At 24.2% G+C, this 20,631-nt stretch overlaps 1 protein-coding gene across 1 annotated transcript; it reads right to left on the reverse strand.

The window, feature by feature from the left end:
- Positions 1 to 797: 797 nt before the first annotated feature.
- Positions 798 to 15,162, reverse strand: LOC145843311 (transducin-like enhancer protein 3-A). Its single transcript, XM_082950774.1, has 18 exons — positions 15,104 to 15,162; positions 14,685 to 14,788; positions 14,441 to 14,504; positions 14,288 to 14,332; positions 14,113 to 14,175; positions 13,243 to 13,308; positions 12,697 to 13,045; positions 12,435 to 12,496; positions 8,566 to 8,700; positions 6,935 to 7,026; positions 6,758 to 6,861; positions 6,266 to 6,515; positions 5,808 to 6,015; positions 3,933 to 4,124; positions 3,698 to 3,825; positions 3,301 to 3,489; positions 1,565 to 1,745; positions 798 to 1,185 (listed from the first exon to the last, which is right to left on the reverse strand). Exons 1-18 carry the CDS (start codon positions 15,128 to 15,130, stop codon positions 1,075 to 1,077), a joined length of 2,370 nt encoding a protein of 789 aa, XP_082806900.1. The 5' UTR covers positions 15,131 to 15,162; the 3' UTR covers positions 798 to 1,074.
- Positions 15,163 to 20,631: the final 5,469 nt, after the last annotated feature.

A 20,631-nucleotide genomic window follows, 5' to 3' on the forward strand; every position in this document is an offset into this window, starting at 1 on the left:
ATGTTACTAAAAAAATACTTCATACTGTTCGGTAGTTGTTTTTGACTTATATAAATTTATGTATAAGTAAAAATACTACAAAATCAAATGCAATTCCATCAATTATCTCGTCTTAGTTCAGTATTAAGTACTTTAGGCTTTTTTTATTTACTTCTATGTTACATGTATTATCTTAGAAAAAAATCAAAGTAGTTACCCTTATAAGTAATACAACTAATAATAATTTGGTCCAATAGTAAACATAATTAAATAAAACCTGAGTGTTTGGTAAGTATATTATTCATAAACGTATATGATTAATTTTTATTAATGCAATGTAAACGCATTTTTTTCTGTTTACAACGGACTGTGTTTTTAAATCAAGTTTTTATTAGTGTGACTAAGATTTTTTTAAATCTAAGTATAAATTCAGATGTTTTTTTTCAAAACAAAATTGATAGTAAATAGTAAAATATAAAACATAATTTCTTTTTTATTTCCGTAAAGTTTAATTTAACGAAAACATATGATTAAATAGTTTTGTAATTCATAAAACTTGAATCATCAAATAATTATAATGACATAAAACTAAAGTGTAGGAAAAACTGATTTAAATTAATTTCATTGAATAATCAAACAAATTTAAAACAACAACATCAAAATTAAAATTCAGAAAGTTAGCAAAAAGTTATTACAAAATAAATTGAAAACAAACCATAAATAAAAGTAATTAAACATAATTTTCTTTGAAAATTATTGTCAAAATATTAAGTCATTTTCAAGCAAGTTCATCATGTTTGTAATATGTGATCAATAAATAGACATAATAAACTAGAGTCGATTATGGTAAAAATAACAAAAATTTAAACTGGTAAGAAAAATTATAAACTTAGGCAAAATTAAAATAAGCCGTTTTTATAAAAAGCCCTAACTGAGATAACCACAATCTTTAAAAATGTATATAAATTTTTAAAGGAAAATCACAAAAATCAAAGCACTTAAATGTTTTCAGAAATTGTTTTTTGCAGTTGAGTTTTATAAAGATCTTTTTTCAAAGTTCAATTTATCTTCGATTTGAAGCACCTAAAACTAGTCTTACTTGTAGCTGCATCTATAAACAGTTGCTTTTTTATCTCCTGAACCAGTTACTATGTATTTATCATCTTTTGAAATATCGCAACACAAAACTGATGAACTTTCTTTTAACTGAAACAAAAAAAAATAATAACAAAATGGGTTAAAGTGTTGAAAGCAAACAAAGGTTGAGTTATTTTTTGACAATTGAACATAAATCAATTGTTTTTATTAAGCGTTTCATTATTTAGGTAATCTATTCTTGCTATTAAACTAACAAATAATAAGTAAATTGACAAATCTTTTTATTAGAAAGTTGACTAGTAAAAATTTTGTTGTAATACATTAATAAATAGACGACTGTAAAACAAAAATATTAAGCTTGGTTTTATAATATGCGTTATTAACGTTTACATTTATACTTACTAATAAAGTTCATGACCAGTTTTGATAAAACATTGTTTATCAACTAAACAATTTCAATAATGAACAATAAGTACGATGAACTTACATTGAAAATATTTGCACCATAAGGACATTTCCAACCGTTAATCATATTATCTTTACCAGTTGATATAAACCAATCATTATTATGTGAATATTTTAGCGAAAGCACGCAATTTTCATGATACTTTACTTCATATTTTTCATTATTTTCTTCATTGTATATTTCTATATTGCTGTTTTCCATACTACAAAAGAAAATTAAATTTTGTTTGTTATCTGTAAAATAAAAGTAATTTAAATTTAGAAATTTTTAAATATTAAAATGAAGCACCATTTCAAAGCAGTTTATATGAATTATTTACACTATGTACGATTAAAATACAACGAGTAAAAAACAATATTATATTTCAATTGAAGGCTATTTAGAAAATAAAGACAACATTACAACTTTCAAAACTAAGTTTAAACACAAGTCTACTAAAATCTTATTGAAAAGTAATTTATTTATTACATATAATATTCTAGTAGACAGCTGTATTTTATACTAAACTGATTTTAATAATTATAAAAAGTTTATTCCTTTTAGCACCGAACAATATTTTCATATCTACACTAGTTCCGATTTTATTTTTTACAAAATATAAGTATAAATAATGTATTATTCTAATTAAATGGTATCAGTTATTAAAAAAAAATTTGAACAAAAGTTGGAATAATAGTTAAATAATGTCTTTGATAAGTTTTTACTAAAATGCATTCTAGCACTTTACTTGGTAATAAACAAAATCAAGTACAGTTTTTTTAAAAACCTTTAAATAAAGAGATGTGACGAACACAAACATCTGTAATTTTTAAAAATTCTAGAAAGTTTATAAATAAAAGTCACGCGCGAAAAATCTACAAGCGTCGTTGTTACGTCACAATGCAGCTTAGAAACAAAAATAAAATATTTTTAAAATTTCTTTGGTCTAATAAAAAGTCTCTTTACCAATGAAACGTAAAATAAACTTTCTTTTAAAGTTTTATACTTATTAAAACTATACAGCTACATAGTATTTATTTAAACTGAAATTAAACAGTATTGAACATTTTTGTTATGTAAATACTTAAATATAAATAGATAACATTATTTTTTTCCTATTACTAATAATATAAAACTTAAAAAGATAATTGTAATAGTTTATGTATTTTGATATAATAAAGAAAATATATCATTATAATTAAAAAATAAAATTAAGAGTTTTTGTAAAAATTTGCTATAAACCAAAAATCTACAAAAAAAACTTGAAGTCAAGTTTCAATTCGCATTAAACCAGTTTAAAATGTTAAAAATTGCTAATTTTCAAGGCTATATAATATAAGTAACAAGGTGTTAAAACAGTAATGTTAAATTCTAATTACACTTATTACTAAAAGGTTGATAGTCTAATTTTACTAGTTCGTAATTTATGAGTTATTAATAAAAGTATAAAAAATTACTTAAAATTTTGTAGTGATATTTAAAAATAATAAACAAAACGTATTTATTTGAAAGAAATTAAATTATTTGAAAGAAATCGAGTTTTTCATAATGTACTAATATACTAGATTCTTAAAAAAGTAATTAAAACATAAGTAAAAATTCAAAAAATACACAAAAAACACAAAAATAGTTTTTCATCTACATTAAATAGTTTTGCTAATAATAATAAGTACATATGAGTTAATGTAAGTAATTAAAACAAAAAACATAAAAATATGTTTATGTTTAGTACTGCATAATAAATTATCAAAATATACAAACTAAAACAATGAACTAACCCAACAGCAATCCAGTTATTTTTAGGTGAATACCCCAATGAGAAAACTTGACTATTTAAATTGATGAGGGAAGATTGTTTGTTTTGACGAATATCCCAACATCTGACAGTGTTGTCCAATCCACCAGTGAATAATTTCATTTCACAAATGTCAATACAAGATGCTCCGTCTGTATGTCCTATGAATTGCCTGTTTGGAATACTTTTAATTAGATAAGTTTAATCAGTTTTTGTTTTTTTGAAACTGTTGGGCTAATAACAATAAAAATTTAATGTTTAAAAGTATTACTTAACAAAAAAATTTGTTGGTTTAAATAAGTTTTATAACATATAAAATATCCGTTGGGTACTAAATAGAAACTACATATCTGCTTTACAGCATATTAAATAAAACTAACTTTATTAATTTCTGATTATGGATGTCCCACATATTAATGTTACCATCTGAACAACAACTGAAACATATTTTGGAATCCTGAGAAACTGCCAGAGCGTAACAAGCCGCTGAAGGTGATTCCAAGTTTGCCTGAAGTTTTAGAATATGCTTCGTAAGCTTATTAAATTTTACTTTTTAAAATATAGCTTTTATTTCATCACTACATACTATATAATGTTCAAAAAATACTATCATACTTTCAGTTTAGGTGATCCCCCACAGTTGAGATCCCACACAGATATCAAAGACGATTCACCACCAATTAAAAGGGATTTTCCCTCATTTATAACTTTGCAGCTTCTTATATAACTTTCGTCATCAAGACAATTAATATGCGTCACTGGTTTTGATATCTCATTGATAGATTGTTGTAGTGAAATATCCCATATCTGTGTAGAAAAAAAACCTTAAGTATAAATCTAAATAATTAATGTTTTGATATTGCATTGCTAGAACTTAAACGAAAATAGCAAATAACAAAGTTCTTTATAAAAATTAGCGTTCAATTAAATGAAGAGCAAAATTATTGTTTTTTAGTTCACTTTTATTTATGTGAAAATTTTTTTATAAACATAACTCATCCAAATAACAAAATCAAAAAAAAATATTGTATAATTGCAAACAATATCATTCTTTTATCAAAAATGTACAGTTAAAACATTTTAGTTTGAACATAACTTACTTTTTTTCCGGGTAAAAACATATGTTTGTGGTACATTATAAACCGCAGAAAATAGTAATTACTGTAGATAATCAGTAATTACCGAGACAAGCATTATAATTGATTAATAATGTATAGGCAAGGTTAGTTAATATGACAGGCGAATTATATGGCTGTTAAATAATTTTTATTGATAACCGAAAACATAAACTGCTTGTTTTTTTGTATTTTTATTTTGTAGTTTAAATTAAGTTAATACAAGGTTTTGTTTAAACTAGTATTAACTGATTCTTTTGCTTACTTAGGTCACTATTAAAGTTACATGATAGTTTAATGTTAATATTTAAGCTATAGATAACTAAAACAACTAAAAAGAATAAAAAAACATTTTGAAATAAAATAAAAAAACATAAAAAATCAAAATGTACTATATTATTTAGATACTATCACCATTAGATAAATTTAGTTGTAGTGATTAAGATTTTGAAAAAAGATCTCAATAAGAAATTTCAAACAAAATATAGTTTTAACAGGTTCCAGATAAGTTGAAAGTATTGTTTGGTTGAATCATTTACAACATAATTTGGTATTGATAATTAAGCACAGTAGTTTAATGTATTTGAGCTGCTGTCAAATAAATAATTTAAAAAGGCAAGTCAGCATACAAAGAAACATCTGGCCGTAGTAATGTATATACTACTAAATCTAATTTTAGTAGAAAGGCATGTCAGTAATATAATTGATTAATTATTAATTAAGATTAGATAAAGTTTTGTTATTACAAGCACTAAATCTTATAACAACTAACTGCTACAATTAGCTAACATTTTATTATATAGTGTTTAGGGTTAACCATAACATTTAATGTTTATTTATTTTATTTATTGTAGTTCATTAATCATACATAAAGTGGTTGATAATTTCTTCTTAATATTAAGACTTTATTATTTTAATTTATTTAGCTAAAAATATAAAAATCTACGGCTACACTTTAAGCAAACAAATATAAGAAAACCGTGAAATTTAGTTAAACATTAGTTAAAAGATTAAGGTCTTAGCTCATAACAAATACCAAATACTTATGTAATTCATTAAGAAATTGTAAATTATAAGATTACAAGTTTTACAAGATATAAGAGTTACAAATTATCACATCGTGTGAAGCTAATTACTTACTTAATAAGTAGTTAGCTTATTAAAATACTTAAGTTGCTTATAACTATACATTTGATTGATTAAAACCTAACTACGGTAAAAACAAGTGAATTTATTTGTTTATAAACACTCTGTTGATTCTAATTATTTCAGATAACTTATGTAATTACGTTTTATCAACAAAAACAAAACAGTATTAAATTGTCTCAACAGTAGGTAGTTGGTAGTAAAAAGTAGAACAGTTTTTTCAACTAACTTTAACGCATCCTTTACCACCAGTGTACACTAGATGTCTCTGTTGTTCATTTGAACCAATAGCAACAGCGCAAACAACTTGATCATGCTTGAGTGAACACAATTCATATACTTTTTCAGGCATTCCATTCATATAATTCGATGGAATTCTCACTCTTTGAGGCGTTATAGAGTTTAATGATGAATAATGGTAACTAGAAGGTTGTGATCTGAGAAAACATTTAAATACTCTTAATATTTCTTAAAAAAGTAATGATAATTTTTATAAGTATTTTAAAATACAATAAAGGATTTATTAGCTTAGCAATTCCATAATTAAAGTCAGTAAAGTAAATAATGTTTATTTGTTATAAGAAACAGCTGGTCAATTTTTCAGGTTTAAAGTATAAGATAACAGTTAAAACAGAAACATCAATTAGATAAAAAATAAAAAGTCAAAAAGGTTATTTAATTATATACCTCATATTAGGCATTAAATCATGATGTACAGTTGCTGACTGATTTTTATTCGAAGGTGGAGACGAATAATCGTAAGGGTTACGTAATTGTGACGTCATACTATGATCAACTTGAGACATCATTACAGTAGAAGTAGGTAATTGTGACGTAATAGCAGATTGTGACGTCATTTTAGTTTTAGGAGAATATTCTCCTTTACAAATTTGAATTGGTTGTGGTCTTTGAACAACTGGTCTAGTACTAGCTGTTTCTAAAAAAAACTAATTGATAGACTTTCAATTTAAATACTTTGAATTTCTCGGTACTAACCGAGTCACTTAAATATTAAGTCTTACCAAATAATAAAAAAGTAAAACTACTTAGATATTTAGCAGTAGTAGCAGCAGTATTTTGTGAGTAATTAATTAAATTTGTTTCCTTAATCGGGATAAGCACATTTTCTACTCAATATTTTCATACTAAAATTTACATGTTAAGCTTTTTTATATAAACCTGCAGTTTTTTCTAATTTATTGATTGGAGATTCTGCAAACTTTTTGTTATCTTGTAAGTAACTGTTATTATTGATACCTCCATTACAAGGTTCTGTTTTTACCCTGTTGAAAACATATTGATATGACTAATCAATTTGTACTCATTTGAATAAATTTGACAATTTTTACAACTAACCTAAGTGTGCTTACATCTTTTACAAAATTATTCAGATGATGACTTGTTGTCACTATTCCATTGTTTACATGATGACCGTTTGCATTTTGGTTCTGTTTAAATAGTTGTTAGTAAAATAAAATGGCATTCAAAAAATTGTTTAGTCTACTTCGTATTAGTTTTTTCTCGAATGTATAACCTCTTTTAATCTAATCTCCTTAGCTTTATTATAAGAAGTAAAATAACATCGTTCTATATAATTTGTAAATAAAAGTTTAAAGTTTCCAAAACCGATTATTTTTACTTGGGTTGAATACATGTTTTTACTATATAAAACTGGTATAAAAACACAATGTATGTAGTATTAATAATTAACAGAAAAAAAATTGTTTTCATGCACAGATTCTTATAGTTATAAAATTATAAGTTCTTTATGAGATTATATAACTTTAATTATGTTTTCACTTGGTTGAATAGCTCAATGTATATTAAACGTTTAAATTAGTACAATTATAAAGTTAATCAAAAAATATATTACAAAGTTATAAAATATCATTGAAATCTTTACAAAACATAGTAAACAAGCTGTACTTACTAAAAAGCAAAATATTTAAAATTCGGAATGCACTTGCCGTAAGATTATCAACAAAACTATCATTAACTATATATACATAAACCAGTACAATAAAAGAAGTCATTAAAGTAGCTAAGCAGTTTAAAATTAACTTTATTCTTGATTCGAAAGCTTCATAAAAACATTATACATTGTAGCAAGTCTATTTTACTATGCTTATTGCTTTCTAACCAAAACTACAATGTATTTTAGGTAATTTCAAACTTTAAAACATCTTTTAAACTCGTATATCCTTATATAAAATGTCATTTTAATGTTTTTCAAAGTAAAACATAGAAACTTATAAACTTCATCTAATATTTTTTACTTTTCCATTGTCAACTTGTGTACATGACACTTTAACAAACGTAAACAAAAATAAATTGTTTAACTGTTCGTAATCGATTTTATGCGGTTTTTTTCAATGTCAACATATGGTTGTGACCTCATAATTACTGCAGGCAGGATGATGAAAGAAAAATTAAACGGAGAAAATTGAATGTGTAAAACTTTTTAGTAACGTTTTCACACTTACTATTAGTTTTTTTTTTCAAACTGTATACTAAAAATACTTAAAAAAATTTAAATCATGATTGTTTTACTCAAAAGTTTTTCTACTGTGTTAAATTAGATACAATGTTAAACTATTTATATAAAGTACAGTATAAATTTGTAATTTTATTTCTCAACATAAATTTTTTGAAGCATCAACTTGAATCCTATTATCATAAGCCTAAGACTTTTGTTTTTATACTGTTTGCTCTAGTTAAAATATTAGTTCTAAAGCACTTGTACCAAGTTAGTTTGAAATATATCTAAAATTTTAAAAATTGGGCTGTGAAATCTAGTAAATTAGTACATGTTTACTTTAAATATGATATAATAAAACATAACTAATATTTTAGTACAAAAACATTTGTAAAAAATGTAAAAAGAGATTTTAAGAAGTTCTTTTAACCTTTAATATAATAAATAATTAAAGTACATAAATGTACATAACGTTGGTTTAATTATTTATAATACTATAAATAATTCATACTTCATTAGAGTTTAGTTTCCTTTTCCTGCCATTTAATATTTGATTATGGTGATGACTATTGTAATTTCCATTTAATTGTTTTATAGCATTTGTAAGTAATTCTTGATTTCTGCTCCCATTTGTTAGTGTTCCATTCTATAGAAAAAAAAAAAGATTTGTATTGTTTTATACTAAAAAAAAAGAACTTAAAATCTACCTTAAAATGCAACCATTATAGTTGAATTCAGACTAAAAATTTAAATTTAGTAAGAAAAACTTCTAATAATATGCATCTAACTTTTAAAAAAGTGTCAAATATATATTTGTTTGACTAAAAAATTTAAACATAAGTCACTCATTTTCAAAACAAAAGTTTGTTAATTAATTTCGTTTAGCGCATCCTCAGAATAATATTGCTAAAATTATTAATATTATAGTGTAATTTTAGTTATATACAATGAATTTAAAAAATCTAGCTAAAAATAGTTACGTCATAAAGTGTAAAAGTCTATTTAAAAAGTTTAAATTAGAACTGAGTTGTACTAAGCTATTTCAAAGTAATTTATAAGTCAAATTTGCTAAAACACAAACCTTTAAAATAGTAGAAGCTTTTTACCTGAAACGAAATTAAATAAAAAGCACATTACAAAATACGACAAAAACGACAACAGTAACAGTACCAAAATCACGCTACTTATAAATTATTTAGTTGTTAAAATCTTTTTGTTTGCAAATTTTCTGCTCGCGAGTTCTGATAAACAACAATTTTAGAACTGAGAGATGGTAGATGTTTCTAGCTCGGGACAGAATTTAAAACCTCCTATCGCAATAGTTCTCGACACAAACAGGGTTGTTGAGGAGGTGCTGATGAATAGATGACTGTTCACCTTTAGGCTTCACGTCGTCATTATAAATAAACCTTTTTAGCTTTTTCGTGACATGCTGCTCTCGCTTAACGTGGAAACGTTGTGATGTTCGACCTACGTAGTCATTTCCGCAAAAAAAAATTAAATATGTGTACTACATAACTCGGGACATGGGTAGGTGTGACATCTTTCACAATCCTTTATGCGGGCGGTTGTTGTTGTACACAACACGTAGCGAAACGCTGTTAAAGATGGATTTTATAGCTAATGAAGCCTGCTTAGCCAGTCTTTTTGAGTTTTCACTCCGCCTTTCTTACATAGGTGAAAACTCAATAAGATAAGCTAAGCAAGCTTTATTAGCATTAAAAAATATACAAAAAGGATTATATATTTCTAAAATTTTAAAATTGAGTGAGTACATAAAGTTTTTTTGCACATAGCACAAATTTTTTAAAACTAATTTAGCTAGTATTCTGACATAATGAATTAAAGTATAAGTTTGTCCTAAGCTTCAGTACAATATCTAAATTTGATTCCTTTAAAAAATTGCATTCAATTTTGTTTTACTTTTTTTTAAATGTTTTTTATATTAGACTGAATATTTTTCTTTCTTGTGCGTCCTGTTTAAGTGGCTCAGGTTTTGATGCATTAATCCAACATTACACAATGAACAATATAATAGTACGATAAGAGACATCAAATGATTAATAAAAGTAATTTGCACGTGCAACTTCGATATGCAAACATTGGTTGGTTTCAATACTTAAAAGCACCATAGTAAGGGACGTTAAAAAAATAGAATCAGTAAAATAACTGTTGCCTTTTCTAAACTTTTAATTAAATAAAAAAAAGTTTAGTACTAACAACCATATAACTTTCTAGAAATCTAAAACAACAAAAAAAAGCTTTAAAAATTATATCAAAAATTAAAAATAATATCAGTTATTGTATAAAAAATTCTTATAGTGTTATTTGAAAAACTTGAAATAGTTTCGAGTAACAGCAATTAAAAAAGGTTGGTTCATGAAACTAGATGTTATCAGAAAAACCGCAAAATGACAGCAGGCATTAAACCGTTTTACGCAAAACCACAAGAACAAAATTGTTGCTATTTCTTAGAAAGTGTAAAATACTTGACGTTTTTTTTTTTTTGAAAGCAAACTTTGAACTTTTGTGCATATATTTTCTAATGATTTATGTCTATACGAACTTGAAAGATAAAAGTATATTTCAATTTCAAAGCTATATTACTTAGTGAAATTAAAACAAAAAATTATTTCTGTTGGCCTATTTTATTAATTTTGTATAAAAAACATCAGAAATTTTTTTTTATTAAAGTTATGTGTAAAAAAGCTAAACGAAAACTTAAAACAACTAAAAAGAATAAAAAATACATTTGAAAACTTTAACAGCAACGTCGCTAAAACTTGAAAAAGTTTCAAGAAACAACTATTTAAAAACAATTGTTCATGAAGCAACATGTTATCGGTGAAAACCACAAAATAATAGTGACATAAAATCGTCTTACGCAAAAGCTCAAAAAAATTCGACATCATGGAAATCTAATAAGTATTTTAGAGAAAGATCACAGTAAAACATTCTTGAGTAAAATTACTGTGAACTATCTCATTAATTTTTTATACGTGACTTATTTTTGTTACAAACCAATTATCAGCACCTGTTTTTAATGAGAATTGATATTGTGCTAAGGATGAGGTCAACTATTGAATTCTACTGTAAAATATAATCACTTTTAATAAATATGTTTTATCTTATTCAGAACGATTTTAGACTGATCTCAATTATATATTTTAGACCTGTTAAACAAATTTAAAAAACGCCTGTATGATTACATCTAGAGTTAAATTTTATTTTTAAAAGCTTTAGTATCATTCTACAGTATTGTACTTCAATTTATAATCATTTAGTTATTACTGTTTTACTTTGATATTTTAAACTTTTATAATAAAAAACAGTTTGTTTTTCATCTTTTTTAATAAAAGTTTTGCGCATTTTGTTCGTTCTAAAAACGTTTGATAAATTTGTTTTACATTTCTGTAATAACTATCATTTTTCTTAATAATAAAGTAAATATATTATCAACAGAAAAAAATATTAAACTTTTTTTTTGACAACAGCTAAGTTGTATTTATGATTTTTAATTTATACATTATAAAACCTTAATTCTAAAAATACGGTAGTTATTTTTGATAAGGTATAACTTTAAAAAATACTATCACATAAACAGACTAATACTGTTGTATACATCTATATAAAAGTGTAGTATTTAACGCACTAAATTGCAAATTAAATAGTTAGAAATATAAATTTTTGTCTTATCCATTGTATATAAATGTTATGGAAATGTTTTTGAATTCATAATTAGAAGCAACAAAATAAATAGTTTATTGATATATACTTAAATATTTCATTAAACTAAGTTTTGCGTGGACTGGACTAAGAATTAATTATTTTTTGAATAACTTTTAAATTTTTCATTTGCAAAAACGCAATTCATTTAAGCAATGCAGTAGATTTAGTAAAAAGAAATCAAGTTCAAAAACACTTAAGTAGTTCACAGGAGTTTGTTTACATTTTACCATGCCAAATTTAGCATGTACTTTCCAAATTGTAAATAACAAATTGCGGTATGTGAATGTTAAACCACAAAATTCCAGGGAAAATTGGCAACACATTTTTAAACCCTAGTTTTAAAAGAACACGAAAACAGTTTTTATAACATAATTATTTTTACATTTTTCTACTGGGTAGCAAACTTTTATATACAATGTTTATTTTATTACAGCTTCAACTTTAATTTGATAGGAATTAAAATAAACTACATTATTAGTAAAAACTTCAAAATAATATCCTAGCAAACCAAAGTATAGGTTTATACATTTAACAAATTGGTTTGAAAATACACGTTCAATTTGTTTCAAACGTAAAAAAAATACAAAATGAAATATACAACATTCACCGACTTTAAATTAAAAGCTCTAGAATTAAAAAGAAATAACGAACTTGTGTTTGATTTTGGTGATTTTCAAATTTTTTGTGTACTGGCTGAAATGAACCATTTTGACCTAAGAAATAATTAAAGTCTTGTATGTAGTATTTTAACGTTACATTACAAGTAAAGAAGAAATATCTAGTTTAATTTAGTTTGTTTAAAAAAAAAATAGTTCTAATTGTCACACAGTGTTCATTGTATATTTTGCAAATAAAATAAACATAAATTTTAAATTAAACTTACTAGTTTGACTAATTAACTTAAACAACTTACCTTGTTGATTATTTAATGCTAAATTTTTCTTTATTGGTTGGTGACCATTAGTTTGTACATGAGGTGTTTGGGGTTGAGGTAAAGCTTGTATCTGTGAACGAACATGACTACTTGGTAGTTGATTAGGGTTACCTAGCAACTGAGGATTACCTAGCATTTGAGAACTATTTATCAAATGTTGTGGATTACGAAGCAACTGCTGATGCTGTGGCAAAGCAAGTTGGAGAGATTGTTGTGCTGAAGCTAAGTTTGGAATTCCTAAACTCTGAGGAAGTCCAGCTAAATTTTGTTGAAGATTTGGAATTCGGGGAACTCCTTGTAGTTGATGTTGTAAACTTGCTTGTTGGCCCTAAAGTTTATTATACTTTTAACTTAGTATGTTTATTAATGTAAAATCGATAAATAATCAGGCAAGCTACTGAATGATTTGATTTATAAAACTATAACCGTATTCTTTATAAACCTAAATTATTTTCAACATTAACTACAAATAAGATTTACTTAAACATTAATGGTTTAAAAATGGATTAACCAAAGTTAACTTACAGCTAATAGCTGAGTAACATCAAAGTTTTTAGCTTGTTCCAGAGCAATAGTAGCATGATGTTGTTGCTGTTAAATTATTATTTACAAAGTATAATGAATACTATACACATATTATTTTTTTTTTGGTAATTTAATTATATCTTTAATTTAAGATAGTATTATATACATTTGTTTTTCAATTTATGTTGACGAAAAAAATGTTTTAAAAATAGTTTCATACAATATTTATAATAAACGGAACTTTTTAAAATTTCAAACTGATCAAGTTACTGTTATATTTATTGAATTAAAAACAAATAAAAAGAATGTCAAATAATACTATAAAAATAATAGATAATAGTGAGTAAAAATTAAATTTTGAAGGTTGGAGCAGTATAAAAAAATTTACTTTTAATCTTATAACCAGTTATTGCGTTTTATACTAAAAACTTTCGACTTCAAACAAGTAAAAAACAAAAAAAAAATTATAAAAACTTGTATTCATCCAACTCAAATCAACTATTAATGTTGTTAAAAGAAATATTGATATAAAAAATAAACTACGAGTTGGTGTTTAAAACATTATTTCTAAATTGACCACAAACAAGCTTTAAATTATTAATTTAAATTAGATATAAATTTCACACCAACAAGTTTTTTTCGATAAATTGATTTTTAGGGCTTCGCACTAGACACAGTTTGTTGTTTTTAATTATTTACTGAATCATTAAATAACCATATGAACATTTTATCAAAAAGTGGTTTGAAAGTTTGGTTTAATTTTCAAAAAACATAAATTTGATTTAAATATAGTTAACATCTGAAACAGTCAAACTTGTCAGTTAAGTAAAATATTTTTTTAAAGCAAAACGATGAAACAAAAATACTTACCTCTGGAGGTAGAAAAGGTAGAAATCTATGAATTATTTCAATCATTCTTTTTATCATTTCACTCTGTTAGATTAAAAAAAATGATTGTAATAGGATTGTATAAAGTTTTATTATTTTACGATTATAACTTCAAGTTTTTTCCATCATTGCTATAACAATTATTTAAATAACTTACGTTTTTATGGACTTCAAGGTTCAGACAATATGACATTTCGTAAAACTGCAAAATATAATTTATAAAATTAGTTTAACTATTCAATGCTACTTAAAATTTAATATAGCTATTTTATATAAAAACAAAAAACACTGGAAACTCTAATTTTCGTACCATGACATATTGCTTTTGAACTTCAGTTTTATCTGCTACAAGTTTTTCATATTCATTTTTCAATCTAACAAAAACAATTCATATTATAAAAAATAGTAAAAACTTATTTTTTATGTTTATAAGGTAAATTCCATTTTAGAATGTCTTTATAAATGTTTAAATCTTGATCAATCTTAGTATAATGTACTTAACAATATTGTACTTAATAGAGTAAAAAAAACAATTGTTTTATAGTTTTACTAACGAATGTGATTGGTTATGAAAATTTGTAATTTCTAATTTTATTTTATCACAGTATTCAGAAACATTATTTTCATTTATACTCGGTTTACTAGGAGGGATGGAACTCTGTTTGAAATTTGTTATTTTAGATGTAGTTCTAAAAGTGGGTATTATACTCAAAAAAATTTTCAAACAGTTAATTTTCACTTTTGAAACAGATAATTATGTAAAACAAAGTAATATTTGTTCAAATTATTTTATTGTATAAACTAAACTTTATAATTACAAAATTTAAGTGATACATTTATAATTTTTTAGTACTTTGTTAAATAGTAGAGATATATTTGTAACAAGTTAAAATATAACAAATATCTAAAATGAAAGTATTTTATTTAGAACTAGAAGTACTTTGATAATAAAATATCACAAATATAAACTTACATTAGACCTGTTTGATGGTGGAAACATTCTGTAATTGTTATTTAATGTAAACTATATCTGAAAAAATTAATCGATTCAATATATAAACAAATTTTAAAAACAACTATTTTCAATTAGTTGTGTGTCTTCCACCAAAGTAAGCATATCTTAAACAGAATAGGTGAAAATATCAATAAATAATTTCATATTTTAGTTTCCTTATGCTGCAAATAGCCAACAGCTAGATGCTGACTTCAAAATATATTTCTTTTAATTAAACTTAGTTGACGATATTTGTTCAGTAGCCAGTAAGATTTGAAGTACACTTATGTGCACACTCAACATAATACTGAATAAACCTGTGTGCCCACTCAACATAATACTAAATAAACATGTGTGCACACTTAATGGTGTACTCAACAAGTTTTGTCCAGTATTTTAACCAGATACTTCACTGAATACTTAAATAGCCTTGTACATACTTATACATGTGCTTAGAAGTTTTGCTTTGTGATATATCATTGGTTTTTTGCAATTTTATCTTAATTATGATATTTTTTAGAGGCCTTAACTAGAAGAATTATTGCTGTAAAAAATTAATTTATTTTTTTAACAATTTTTTTTCTACTAACTACCTAAATTGTTTTATTCTAGTACTAATAACTATGAAAATCAAAGAGTTTAAAAGAAAACGGTTTTTAAAATACAGAATTGTTTGTAAAACACAATGCAGGTAAAATTTAAAATAAAAATTGAAAAAAGTAAAAAAACTTACACACAAATAATAAAAACTACTTTAAAAAAAAACGCAACAAAGAACAAACTATACAAAACATACAAATTTAACAATCTGAAGCTTTTGTAATACCTACCTAAGAATTCAAACTGTAGTAATTTAAAAGAAAAAGATAAATTTAAGAGCTAGTTTTAACCATAGTAAATGTCAATGTTCAACTTTTTTTTTGAGCAGAGATAATTTTCGTTATGTTTTAATACATTATAAATAATAAGAAAGAGTACTTTTTAAATTTTTAAAACAAGTTAAACAGTTGTAAAAATGGTATATATAAAATTCTGAAAATAAACAGGACAATAAAACAAATGAAATAAACTTGAACAACTTGAAACAAGTGCGTAATTTATTTTTAATTAAAAAAACACAACAAGTTTTCATAAATTTAAATCTAGGGCTAACTAATAAGCAAAAGTTAGAAGCTAGATAAGAATGTTTTAAAATTGAGGTGAAAAAATCTTCACTTTTCAGCTAATAGAGGGTGTTTAGAAAAGCTCATTTACCATATACTTTATCACATTGATGTATATCAAATTAAGCGTGAAACTTAATACTTAATGTAAACAATTTATCATGAAAATGAGAAAAACTTTGACAACTTCTAAGTCATTTCAAATGAAGCAGAACAGCTTAACAATCAGTTAAAACAACAACAATAACTTTATTTGAAAAATGTTCAATGATGTGAGAAACATCTATTAAAACAACAACAATTTAAACAAATTTTTAGGGGCGAAAAATCTTTAAAAACCAAAGCAACACAATCGTGGCTGCTATCCAATTTCATTATTACGTCACAACAGTCTGCAATCGATTATTCAGAAGCAAGGGAGTTTAGCTTTTTTTTTGTTGGTTGGCGGTTTTCATTTAAATTACTTTTTAGTCGAAACAGCCAAGTTTTTAACATATTAAACTCAAATGAAATATATTGATACAGTTTTTCGTTTCAATAAAAAAAAATATTTAAAAAGTTTAAAGATCAGGGAAACACATACATATTCAACTAAAATAAAAACAGATTGACACGGCTTAATATATCGTTTTAATTGAAAGCTTTTACTACCTATTCTTTTAAAACACAACAGAATAAAAATTATTTGTAAATGTAAATCAAAAGACATATAAATTAGGTTTAGTTATTTAGTTTTTTATTTGAAATGAAATATAACAAGGTTTTATATATGTTGAGTTTAACAAGATTTGCAGATGTTATGTTATGCTTAAACATATACCAACACTTAAAACTAATGTGTTTTAGTATATTCAATACCAAAACTTTAATAAACGTACAAGAATATCGTTCAAATATTTACACAAAAACAAATTTTCACAGTCTCCTATGATGTCATAACCATATGTTTACTCTCTGTGGATTATTTTATATGAACTGAATGTTATAAAGCGTGATTAAAAAAAATATGCGGTTTAGGCTTCTTTTTGTTGCTAATCTAGAGAGACTAGGTCCTTAAATTATTAAACTTTTGAAGACTAAAAAAACAATTAAGGTAAAAAAAGTTGGTCTAGAATAGAACTTATGAGTGTAATCACTATCTAAAAAAAAAGTTAACTAGTATAGTTTGTTCAATGTTGTAAAACATGTTAGAAATTTAATCTAATGCCTTTCTTATTTTTAATAAGTTCAGCTTAAATATAACAATAAATAATCCTTAAAATTCTCAGTTTTTTTGATTTAAAAGCTCAATCTTTAGTTAACAATCAAAACTAATAGCTAATTGAGCCTATAATAACGAAAGCACAAAAGAAAATTGAAAAAAATACTAAAAAAACTATTGATAGCTAAAAACAAAAATAGAAAAAATGTTTAGAGAAAATTCAAAAAGCACCATCACGTATAGCAAATTCCTTCTGAAATCAACCAACCGAAATAACATGACAGAAGCAAGTCATTAAAATGAGAGAAAAGAGCAGTAAAAAAGTTTTTGTTAAAAATTGATCACTATAGTCACCAAGTGTTAAATTATTAGAAATTCTTTTATTTTTATATAAGTATGCGGCTTATGAGATTAAAGCCATAATATTTCCGATTTATATTGATCTAGCTTGACATGTAGATGAACTTTGTACACTACTTGAAACTTTTAATCTCATAGTGCTTGGTGTTAACTTTATCATTAAAGAATTTAGTTTCTTTAAGTTTTTAAAGCTTTAACTTTTAAAAGTTAACAATTTTTTTTAACGTTAAAAAATTACTAAAAGTTTAACTATATTGATAATATTTAAACTAAACTTTTTTTTTATTTAAAACTTTGGTGTATTTTTATGTTTGAAAAATTAAAATTTAAACTCCGGAATACTACGTTTTTTAAATTCTGTCAAGTAATATATAATTGTACATGTTCTATTTAGTATCTTTGTTAAAAACGATATTATAGTAGTACTTACAAATACAAGCGTTTTCATCTAACTAGCCCTTATTAGCAATGGTTTATTAGTCAAGATAGAGGTGAAAAGTAACTTGAAGGGAAGTTTTTTTAATCATTTTTCATCATTTTTATCACACTTTGTTTCCCAAAGTAAAGCAACACTTTAATTTGAGAAGTTTTCACAAACAACCATGAAGCTAAAATCAAACAAATATAAGATCAAATCAAAAGATGAAAGAAATTGTTTAAAAGCCTGCCAAAAAGTACAGATGGTTAGTTCAATTTCATTATCACAGGAATCTGTAATCGATAAACCAGCGGTAGGCAAGTTAAAAAGTAAAAGTTAATTTTTGATTTAGTTTTAACAAAATTTTCAGAAAACAATGAAGTTATCTTAAGTAAACATATAACGCTTAGGCGTGCTACAGTAAGTCAAACGTTGAGCTTAAAATATAAAAAAAAATTGACTGCAAACCTATTATTTAAATGTGTTTTAAAAATATACAAAAAAAGACTTAAAGGCTGCTAAATTTCACAATGCAGTTAAGTTAAAAAATTTCATTGTTTCGTTAAAACGGTCTGTAATCGATAAATCATTAGTAAGGCAAAATAAAAGCAAGAGGTTTAGGATTCTACTGTTCTTTTTTGATTTTCTTTTTGTAGTCAAAACAGTCAAGTATAATTTTTTTAGCAGTTAGAGTAAAAGACCAAAATCAGTTCAAACACCAACAAAGCTTGTTTAAAATATACAAGATTAATTTTTAATTATGCGAGAAACAGATTTAAAATTTGCCAAATTACACAATGTGGTTGACTTTAAATTCATAATTGCCTTGATAAAAAAATCACATATAAAAAAAAAATTGTTTTATCAATTATTTTTTATATAGTTTTTATAATTTTATAGTATACCTATAAAAGTTTTTTTTTTTAATCATTTGCACTCAAATTTTATGTTAACACCAGCACTTGAATAAGTTTTTTTTAGACACAAGTAACATTAAGAAAAACACAGTAAGTTTTATAACAAAGAGTTATATAAAACTGATTAAAACTGCAATAAAAATCTAAAAACTAGAAAAGAAATGCACACAATAATTTAAAACAGTTATAAAACAATGAAGCGAAATAATTTTCACACAAGTCAGCTTTCAAAATGAGAGAAAATTGTAGATAATAAATTCTTCTGTCATTAACTTCTCTTTATCACCATCAAGTGGCAAATAAACACGTGTTTTCTCGCAAAAGTGCGCGAGTTAGATAAAAACTTGCTATTTTACAAATATTGATCTACCTGAAGTTTATAAAATGATCTAACAATATAATTTATTTTTTTTTTGCTTAGCTTTATCGATTTAACTTGTTAGGTATATAATTGATAATATAGACTTGTTATTAGGCACAAATTAAACTTTTATAGATAAAAAGTTGACCAAAAAAAAATCAAGATTTTTAAAGTATATATTTTGTTAACAATTAAAAATTCTTGTTAGAAAACTAAAATGAAGAGTCATTTTAAAGCTACAAAATGTTAATAATGTTAATCACTTAATTTTCCATGAAAACACAATTAAAATTGAAAGTTTACATTGTAAAATAACCAATAAAAAGTTTTCATCAAACAAATATTAATTTCCTAAACTTTTGTAAATTTTTTAACAAAATAATACAACAAGCACTATACAGTAAATTTGCCTGACAACTTTGTCCAGATTTAAATGCTTTATAATATTTTTTTTTTGTAATTAACAACAAACTACACAAAAACAATAAACTGAACAATAAATTAATAAGAAAAGTAAAAGAAAATCAACCAACGACTATTAACTAAACTCAAATGAAGTCAAAAAGTCTGCTAAAAACACAAGACTTGTGGTTACTTTTTATCTCAAAAATAAAAAAATATAATTCAGTTAAGATGTTTAGAGAAGTTTGTGCGCGCAATCTTAAAATAGTTTCGTTTTGAAATCAACTAATTAAAAAAGTAACTGATTTTAGTTGTTATATCGGTTCTAAAACTTAGATAGAAAATAAAATTTTTGGTTAATGAATAGTTAAAATAAATTTGAATTTGCATGAAACAAGTTATGCATGAAGTTTCTATTTCATAATACTTTAAAATATAAGCGTTAAATATAATATTTAGAATAAACATTTTTTTTATCAAGTTAATTTCATATACAATCTGTTCTAGATAGTTAAAATGTGTGACGTTTATCGATATTAAACTCATAAATATTAATTACATCTTTGTTAACTAACACAATTATACAGTTGTTTTATTTGATATAATCAAACTAAAGCTAGTAAAATTGAAAATATTTTATTTATTGGTAGAAAAATTTTAAAGTTATGTTAAAAAGTACTAAAGG

The sequence above is a fragment of the Thalia democratica genome, chromosome 8 (genome assembly GCF_965202585.1).
Source record: "Thalia democratica chromosome 8, ktThaDemo2.hap1.1, whole genome shotgun sequence".
NCBI lineage: Eukaryota > Metazoa > Chordata > Thaliacea > Salpida > Salpidae > Thalia > Thalia democratica.

What these genes read in the sequence shown, in the direction of transcription:
- LOC145843311 (XM_082950774.1), bottom strand. Translation starts at nt 15,130, where the DNA reads ATGTTTCCACCATCAAACAGGTCTAAT. An exon ending in CACCATCAAACAGGTCTAAT is followed by an intron (nt 14,789 to 15,103) that starts GTAAGTTTATAT and finishes AATTTCAAACAG; the next exon opens with AGTTCCATCCCTCCTAGTAA. An exon ending in CATAATCAGAAATTAATAAA is followed by an intron (nt 3,490 to 3,697) that starts GTTAGTTTTATT and finishes TATTCCAAACAG; the next exon opens with GCAATTCATAGGACATACAG.